Source organism: Cottoperca gobio, chromosome 22, assembly GCF_900634415.1.
Source record: "Cottoperca gobio chromosome 22, fCotGob3.1, whole genome shotgun sequence".
NCBI classification, from domain to species: Eukaryota; Metazoa; Chordata; class Actinopteri; order Perciformes; family Bovichtidae; genus Cottoperca; species Cottoperca gobio.
The window spans coordinates 20,530,423-20,540,492 of record NC_041376.1 but is presented as its reverse complement, the minus strand read 5'-3'; the positions used below and the strand labels follow the sequence as shown (position 1 = coordinate 20,540,492).

The 10,070-nt window shown below is 41.4% G+C and overlaps 1 protein-coding gene across 1 annotated transcript in view; it reads right to left on the bottom strand.

Annotated features, from left to right (window-relative positions):
• Positions 1–387: 387 nt before the first annotated feature.
• dicer1 (dicer 1, ribonuclease type III) overlaps positions 388–10,070 on the bottom strand; it is a 31,488-nt gene continuing 21,805 nt past the window's right edge. The window contains exons 26-30 of the mRNA XM_029460385.1: positions 9,588–9,843; positions 6,692–6,960; positions 4,794–4,956; positions 4,542–4,617; positions 388–2,243 (exon numbers count right to left, since the gene is read on the bottom strand). Of these exons, the coding sequence (XP_029316245.1) occupies positions 2,078–2,243; positions 4,542–4,617; positions 4,794–4,956; positions 6,692–6,960; positions 9,588–9,843 (930 nt within the window). The 3' untranslated portion in view covers positions 388–2,077. The remainder of the gene's footprint in view (positions 2,244–4,541; positions 4,618–4,793; positions 4,957–6,691; positions 6,961–9,587; positions 9,844–10,070) is intronic.

Genomic DNA, 10,070 nt, shown 5'->3' with positions numbered 1-10,070 from the left:
TTAAATCTCGACTCTCCAACAGAGAAGGCACCGAGTTGTGTTTCTCAACACGTGACACCAATGACTGAAGTACTGTCGACTCAGTGAAACACGTGCGTCTTATGTTTATGCGACGGTCCCGTTATCAAAGCAGAAACACGAGAGTGGGTGTCAGCGTCAGAGTTACTGAATTGCAGTCTTGCAGAAATGAACACTTGAGGTAGAAGCACCTGTGGGTGGATTATAGGACTACAGCCATATTAACAAAGTCAAACCACACAGGCACCAGTCTCTTTCAAAGTATGTTCCCCTCGGCCTGGATATCGGAGTAAATGTTTAAGAGTGCAATCTGATTACCTCTACTAGTATTTACCCATGTGATCAATCAATCCCCCCCCCCCCCCCCGTTTGTTTTTTACCCACAATTCAAAAACAGATTCTCAACCGATGAAGTTAACAGAAACTATTTGGGCGTATGTGCAGAGAAACACTTCCTGCCCCCCAGTGTCCACCTCCAGTTTGGGAGGAGACGGTGACAGATCCTCTGCAGCTTGGTGGCTGGCGAACGGGAAACCAAAATCAGACAGATTTCCAAAATTAAAAAGGTCAAATAAAGAGGTATTATAGTTACAGTGCAAAAAAAGATGAGAAATTCAAGCTTAATACAAAAAACATAGCACCAAACAAAAATATATATAAAGACAAGAAAATGCATGCAATTAACTGAGGTATTCAAGTGAACAAAGGGCTTATTGATGAGGGGAACATTTAGAGATGAGCAGAAATGAGTCAGAACAGAAAACACACAAATAAAAGGCTGGTATCCTTCTCTGTAGGAATCCACTTCAGCCTTATAGTGTCACATCTGTTATAGCTTTGGTAGGTACGGGATGTGAGGAACACTAGTGTGTTGAAATTAATTGGCCTTTTTCACAAAGACTGTATTTGAAAAGATTCTGAGCCTTACGCGAGTATCCAATGTAGAAAAGTCTGCAGCATATTGAACGTGTGATATGTCTTTCTCTTTGTGTATCAAAACTGGATGACTCGCTTCGTGGAAAGACATTTAGTGCGCAAGAATGACTTATTCAATTCCATCCATTCTTGGTATCAAAACATGTTAAACCAAATCACCAAGATAATGCCATTAACATCGAATCTCACTCTCACACACTCCAGATATATCCATAGATTTAGAACATTTATAGAAGCAATCCAGTTGTCATGGTTTATACTTTAACTACAAGAACATGCAACCTCAAGTGCGCTTAAAAACTACTTTAAATTACAGTAACTGGGAATGTTGAAATTCCTATCCGTTTAGCAGGATATGAGGGTGAGCCTTAGCAACTAAGGCCAAGAATATCAATCATGGATCTTATTATTTTTATATATATTTATATACTTTGCTACGTATATGATTTTGGTGTCAATGTGACCACACGATTCTCAAAGTAACAGACCCTAATGGAATAAGTGCAAAAATGATTAAGAATACCATTTCAAGACAGATTTCAGACAGAAGTGCCACCAGCTGTTTGCTCCAGTGGTATCTGTTCGCCACGTCTGCCGCAAGCCTTTTCAAAAGCGCTTACAAACTGAGTGGCACGAGTGCACAGGCTGAGGAGTTTAGCGTTTTCTGTTGTTTTCTTCTTCCTACATACTTTGATTTACACCTTTGATTGAACTATGTACAATCTAACACTACACAATAAGCACACGCCTCATCTCATCGACATAGAGGTTAACCAAAAACTAAATGGTGAGGGAAAGACATTGGGACCTGACCTTCTTTTAAACACTTCTGCTAAACGTTAATAAAGCACTCATGTGATTACACAAAGCAGAGAGGGAAAGCAAAGATTGTGTTTGCGCAAAAAAAAAAAAAAAAAAGGTAAAAGATCTGATGTGAAATCAGTTATGAGATTGGTCTGCTCCTTCTGTTGCGTGTCCACACAGTGTTCCCTGGCTGCCTTGGTTGTGCCGTTGCAGGCTGAAGATGCGGGGCTCGCATCGCGCTGTGTTGGAAGCCGATGTTGCTTTTTCTCCGTTAGCGTCAGTAGCTTAGGTGCTAATGCTGAGAGCGCCGAGGAGGAGCTCAGTTGCTTTGGACCTGAGGTTGATTGGCTTTGAGGCTGCGCAGAGCTCGTCGCGCCGCCGCCGACTTGGCGATCCGGTAGCTGCGGCCGACTCCTTTGAACTTGCCCTTACCGACGACCTCCACAGTCACCCGGACCTTCCCATCATACGTTCTCTCTGCAGGACTGCACAAACAGGAACAACACAGTGCAACAGACTGATGTTAGAGACCGACCTTCATTCCTCATTTCTACTGTTACACATGTGATGCAAACTCAAAACCTCCATGTTTACCTGCCGTCTTGTTACATTCGGTATAAAAAGGAACATTTGCACAGCACCAACTGTCATCAGTAGTTATACATTGTGCGGTTTTGTTTAGAAAATTGACATTTTGACATATTGTTTTCCGCTTCCCTTCTTTTATCCCAAAACAATTTGTGTAATTATTTACCGACAGAAATAAATATCTAATGAAAAAATAAGTTTGTTTCCAGTCGCTTACATTTTGCAGTTTTGAATCGCTGTTAATTAAATGTAAATAATCCAACATAGATTGATGACATTAAAAACATTGCAGCGGTTCACGGGCTGCATCTCCCAGAAGGACACGTTTGTCGGCATGTTTGGTCCGTGCAGTGACACATTCACACAAACCCTCTGTACAATCATCCCCTTCATACACTGCCCGGTCACCACCTGGATTTAACTCAGCAGATCGGTAAGAGCCTTCCATTGGATCATTACTGCAGTGATTAATATGGTTCTGCTGGCAACAAGTTATTTAACATTGTTATTTCAAACAACTGTAAACTTGAATAAGTTTCTCACCTGAAACTACATTTTACAAGATAAGATTACCTTTGAACACATCATGATAATGTTATACCTCACCTTCGCCCAATACTTTTTTACTGAATAAAGCCTGAATGCACCTTACTGCAAGTCAATAGCACCTCCGCTACCGGCTGCTAACAGATAACGTTACCTAGCTCTACTCCTGCTTATTTAAACACATGTGGTGTTCACAATGTAGCATTGTCAGGAAGAAATAGGGTTTAATTAATAAATAATCATAAAGTCAAGTGTTTCTGCGTACTGTGCGAGTGTTTGGTGCGAGAGAGAGAGAGAGAGAGAGAGAGAGAGAGCCAGCGAGAGAGCCAGAGCCAGAGAGAGAGAGAGACAGAGACAGACAGAGACAGAGAGAGCGAGACAGAGAGAGCGAGAGAGAGCCAGAGCCAGAGAGAGAGAGAGAGAGAGCGAGAGAGACAGAGAGAGAGCGAGAGAGACAGAGAGAGAGCCAGAGAGAGAGAGAGACAGAGAGAGAGAGAGAGAGCGAGAGCGAGAGACAGAGAGAGAGAGAGACAGAGAGAGAGAGAGACAGAGAGAGAGCCAGAGAGAGAGAGAGAGAGAGCGAGAGCGAGAGACAGAGAGCGAGAGAGAGAGAGCGAGAGACAGAGAGCGAGAGACAGAGAGCGAGAGACAGAGAGAGCGAGAGACAGAGACAGAGCGAGAGACAGAGCGAGAGACAGAGAGGTGGATGCACCGCTGTCGGAGAGAGAGCAGAGGACAGAACTGCGGTCCAAGGCACACGGCCAGACTCAGAGCAGGATCCACATTTAAAATGTCTTTTTCCTTTCCCATTTTAACGCATTGATGAGACGCCGTTAGTCTCGAATCTTCCGGTACTTCCGGTACTTTAGAAAAACGTCAGAACTGTCAGATTTTCACAATTGTGGCATGGACTTGGTATCTAAGTATCGGTTCTCGTGACACCACTAAAATGTATTTCTGTTAAAAAAAGTGGGAGCTCATGTGTATTATAGGTTATTCACCGTTTTTAGCAACCAGACTTAATTTCATACATCTCGTTATTTGTACAGTGTTTATAAAAATGTGTTTTATAGCCGAGCTACAAATCTGCTCTGCATTCGTTCATTCTGTCCAATTCAAATGTAAATGATGTTTATACCATTTTAATTTTTAAGGCTACATGATAATAACCATAATTCTTTTTATTAACCTCCTAAAAAACCCGGTGGTGTCTGGGGGCTGCAGCCGGCAGTTTTAAAGCTGGAGTGCAGAAACTGTTATCCTATGAAGCAACAAATAAACCCAATGAATCCATTGGTACCCACTATGCCCACCAGTGTCTTAATTTAGTTTTAGTTTATTTCTGATTTATGACTACAACAGTGTGACCCAGTGCTGAGCTGCATTACATCTGTCAGATGATGTACACATCTTGTATGGCATAAACATACGTCGGAATGGAAAATATATATATTTTTTAATCAACACATGACTTCAAATGAAGATGGTGCATATTTTCTGGATAGATACAATAACATAGAACTGAATGCTGGTGCAGCCCCTAACAGCTATGAAATGAATACCAGCACATTGGACATGAACACTAATCTTTCCCCTCTAGGTGAGTCTGAGCCATCGGATACAGTTCTGTGTCGGTGCTGATCTCCTACCTGAACTTGGCAGTTTCAGGTTCCATCTCCAGCAGCTCCCTCACAGGAGAGCGTGGCACATTGGCAGAGAATTTCTCTTCTCAAGTGAGAGGATGGAGGGTGAGAAAAAGAAAAAGAAAAGGTGGCATCAGAAACATCTTCAACTTGTCAACAGAATTGGCCAGAGAAATCCTGAATGTCAGCTGAGCTCCCTGCGGGAACTGCTCAACAATCTTAGTTGTCAAAAAAATACATGCTTTCACTCTTCCTCACCTATAAGTGGCCTCATCATTGGATAATACACTTGCCACACCGTCTCCAATGACATCCTGCTGTCCATGTAAATCGCACCGGCTAGCGACTCAAAAATATCCCCCATGGCCTTCGGGACCTCGATGTCCTCCTCCTTCTCCTCGTCTTCTTCAGAGCGTCGCAGCTGCTCGCCAGAAACACACAAAGTTGTTAGAAAAATCTACAATTATGTGGTAGAATTCGCTAACAAACAACTTTTAAAGATGTAGAGCTTTAATGATTAGGATCTTTACAAAAACGATTTTTGAGTAACCAGCCATGAACAATATTTAGTCTTTTAACGCTTTTTTAAAACAAAATTAAATGTAAACAATCAGGTTCTGACTAAATACTTTTCTCCGCTGTGTGTTGTCCACCTCAGGCTGCTCCAACATATTTTGGTTCTGAAACTCTTCTCGTGAAACAGCAGAGCTCAGTGTTCAGGTCGCTGCTTCTCAATGTCAGCCGGGACTGAACGAGGCTTTCTCTGGTTACAATGTCTAACGTGTGCTGCAGACCTCATCACACATGTAACTGAGTAACTGAACATGCCAACGTGAAGCTATTCTGTTGTCAGGTGTGTGCTCTCTGTCAACAGTTTGTCGTAGACGGTAGTTCCCCCTTAAATATTATCAATATGGCTGAAGTGCATCTACGGTTGCAAAATTCCAGGAATATTTAGGAATTAACAGGAATGCAAAGGAAATAATGGGGTAATTTGCTCAGGCTGTATTTACCATGACATATGTAGATAGAAACAAACCGTTTACCACATCACCGGGAGACATCATACATTTATTTGTCAAATACATACAGTTTGAAATGGGCCATGTGGTGAGTTTAAAGTGAACAGCTCATTTATAAAAGAAATGCTTTACAATAAAGACTGGATGGAAACGTATGAATTAAAAACAGCCTACGACCCAAACGGTAACGGTGTTAAGAAGTTATAAACTGTACTTTGCTGTCGCACACTATCTGCTGGTTAACTGAAATATCACACAAGAGATTCAAATACATTCGCTCCAGTAATATAATCTAAACTTGATGAAAGCACACAGTCCTTTAGCCGAGTGCAGAAGTGAGGGCTGCACATGATGGAGAACGCACTGCGCATGCAGAGGGTTGTCATTTTACTCAATTTCTATTTAATAGGATGCTTGTATATTATCTGTACATGTGATGGTAGAGTTGAGTATTTCCCCCCCAAATAAATTCACTGTTAAAAAGTTAGTTGTTATTTTGAAATTGTGCAAAAACTGCAACATTTCTGAGCTTAAGTTCCCTTAGAAATGTTCAAACCTAAACATGTCTAATGCAGAGAGTCAGTGTGTGTCTGAGTTTTAAATATATGAAGGGAGGTCTTCAAGTAAACACAATGTTTTAAATTGCACTAAAAAAACTTTTAAAGTATCAAATGAACGTATAGACATTCCTCCAGTAAGACTGTTCATGCACTGACACTACATGGAACAGTTCAAAGCATCAGCAGCTTCATGTTGTTTCATGAATCGTGAGCAGAGTAGTGATTAGTGAGTGCTACCATTTCACTGCTCTACATTTCTTTCAGCTGTATTTTCCATGCGTTTGTGTAGCATGTTGTCCCTCAGGCATAAAGTACCTCTCCAGGAGAATGAGAGGAGATCTGGTGACATTTCCAGGCAAATTAAATCCAACTGCATTTTCTCCTCAGTGCTGAAATCATTGGAATATGAAACAGATTCATAGAAGCTGACAGCCTGGTTATTCAGGCAGAACTTTTTAAATGCTGACTTTAATTTTAAGGGGGAAACTACAACGGCATAGATTAGGTTTCATGCTTCAGGGCTTTGTTGTTCAGTACTGACGCTTGCTGTGTTTTTGGTAGACGCAGGACTCACCTCAGAGTCCATGCCTTGCATCTCGTTCTTCTCCAGCTGGAACTGCACAAAGTCATCGATGACGTGGAAAAGCTCGGGCGAAATGGCCTTGAAGTACTTGTGGTAGTCGTACTTGACGGCCAGAGAGGCAAAGATGGTGTTGTTGACGAGTGCAGAGCGCAGGTCCGTCAGCACGCCGGGAGAGTGCTGCCGTGGGTCTTCATAAAGGTGCTTTGTTATGAGGTAGTCTAAAATTGCATCGCCAAGGAACTCCAGCCGCTGGTAACAATCTGAAGAGAACTTAAACAGTCAGACATGTGGGCGGGTGCACATTCAACAATGGATGCAATGACTAAAACTCTCAGACAATTATCACCAACTGTACAGTTCCCCACAGTTCGCCTGAGCATGTTATTGTGCCTTATGGATATTCTAGTCCAGGGGTGGGGAACCTCTAACCTCCGGGCCGTATACGGCCCGCGAAACCATTTGATCTGGCCCTCAAGGTAATTCATTAACGCACGCAAAGAAATTCACTAGAAAAAAACCCAAAGAAATCTAGAAGCCAATAGAATAAATCGGGCAACTGTCCTTATTAATAATAATAATAATAATAATAATAATAATAATAATAATAATAATAATAATAATAATAATAAGCACTTTTCTAGAAACTGAAAGACACTTGACAGAGTGAGTGATACAAAAAAAAAAAACGAAAAAAAAAAAAAGGGAACACAACACGAGCGGAACGTGTCATCACGTTCCGTGATGAGACTTCAGCTGCAGCGAGGCTGATGACTAGTACCAAGATTAAAGTACGGAAAGGAGAAGGGGAAACAAGGGTGGATATTTGACAGAGATATTTAGTAGTCAAATATTGAACTCCTTTAGCCTAAGGGATATCTGACAGAAACATACGAGTCACAGCAGAGAAGACGAGTAGTCAGATATTGCCTTAGACTGAAAAGGTTAAACCAGCGTGTTTAATAACGGTTTTATCTGGATTTTACCATAAACGAAATCTGGGACTCACAGTGACGATTGTGTTTTAACTTACTTTATACAACGGGGACAAAGGGAAGTAAAGTATCGACCAGAGAAGTCTAAAAGTTTAACACAACTCTAACAATTGGGGAAACCATAACGTGTTATCTGCTATTTTAATTCTGCTATTTTTATAATGCTACTTCACTCATTTACATCAACACTGTGATTATTGTACTGTAAATGCTCTTATTCTGTCTATTGTTGTACTAATTGTTATGTTTTTGCTGTGAAGCACTTTGGGCTGCAATTCTTGTATAAAAGGTGCTATACAAATAAAGCTTATTATTATCACGTGGTCAAATAATCTCGACCGTCATTACTGCACGAAACATGCTGAACTGCAGGAGCTGAAAGGACGAGTGCGTTTGGATAAAGTTAACGCTCTTCGGCGGAGTTTGGCCCAACAAGCAGCTCTCTGCAGAGCGGAACATACAAACATGGAAAGATAGATCCGTAGACCACCACACCAAGAACAGACTATTCCACCACTGCTGTGCAATATTCACTTTATTTTCTATCAACCACTTGCTACTTATATTATTTTGTATTATATTTTATTATTGTTTACTGCCTTTTTACTTCATATATTCTTTTGCTGTGACAAGATACATTTCCCCGTTGTGGGACTAATAAAGGATTGTTTTCTGATAAAACAGAAAGATACATGGATAAAAAAGATATGTTTTGCACAGCATAAAAGAAAAGTGAAATGAATGGGCTGTGTCTTAAAAAAATTGCAGAGGTTATGAGTTCAATAATTAGTATGGCCCTCGAAGGATGTTGTAAAAAAGAAAATGGTCCTTCATAGGAAAAAGGTTCCCCACCCCTGAAGGCAGACACTGTACACGGCCTGCTCAGCAGCAGACAGCACACAGCCACAGTGAGAGACTCTCTGGTGAACATAGTGCAGCATTTAGCAGAGAACGAGACAGATTTCCCTCAAGAAGTGGTGGAGACTAAAAGCAGAGCAGAGATTATTGGACTTACATCCATCTGAATAGGAACTATTCATAAATCAATTACAAGGTTTGTGTGTAAAGTCCTTTTCGAGTTTCAAACGAGTATGAACTAAATTGGATTGCAAAGTTAACAAGTGACTTTGTCAGGAAAGATTTCAGTAATGTGTAAATGAGCAGCTGTGAAACATCTGTCGTGCTGTCCAATCAAAAGTTAAAGTCACTGCAGCATCACAAGCTGGAATATAACTTGCAAAAAACAACCCTTTCCGGAGGCTAAAAGATGTATTAAACCTTCTATTAATGTGAATTCACAAATTAGAAAATAATTTCTATTAGAAAATTACCTCCATTACTCCAAGTAACTAGCTAGCTTCAGTTCCACCTGTCTGTGTAGTTGGTGTAAAACTAATATTTACGTGGAAACTAGCTTCTGTGGTGCAACCCATTTTGCTTTGGAAATGTCCACCGAGTAAACACATAAACAGGAGACGTTTGAACATCCAAACAGCTGATTCAACCACTGCAGGCTGCCAAGAACACAACTCCAACTGTTGCTAATGCTGTTCAGTTGACTGTTAGTAAACACAACTACTTGAAAAAGTGATTTTTACAGCTCATTCTCCCAAAGTAGCCAACAAACGTATTGCAGCTTTAAATGTCAATAACACTAAATTGAATTCCTATGTTTTGGAGATGCCTGTGCAGAGCTGGGCAGCGTTCACTCAATGACATACATTGACCCATTTACACAGTTCCATGTCCAGCCAAGTTTCTTTAGTCAGTCATATTTAATCTAACTAAGCATCTACATCTCAATTTCTCAACATCTAATGCCACCAATAGTTTGCATCATTTCCAAATAACTCAATTTGTTCACCAGATGATACTTCTAATCCCCAAACACTGACCTGTGATGGTGTTGTAATGGTAGGAAGCGTGGGTGAAGGCCTGCAGAAGGTAAGCCTTGTTCTGAAAGGTGTAGTTGATCTTTCTTTCAAAGTTCTCGAAGCCGGAGATGAGGTGGTTGAGAGTTGGCTCTGCGTCCGGATGGTCCAGCAGGCAGCGGGGGGGGATCTTCAGCCAGCCGTAGCACAAGTCGATGGTGGTGATGTGACAGCTTTGCACCAGCGCGCCCGTCAGGGTCCCTCTCTCCAATGGTAACACCTGTTGTCGTCAAAAACAACTCTTAGTACCTGTGGGGAACCCCCCCCCCCCAGAGTTCTGAAGAGCACCTATACACACGTATATCTGTAACATCCTATGAGCCTGATGGCTGCTGGTGGAGCTCCATCAGTCTGGGAAACTACTATCCAAGATGTGGAGCAGGCAAACTGAATGGAGTTGTCTCTCTGTCAGTCATATAAAACGCCTGCTCTCTCTCACACTGAACT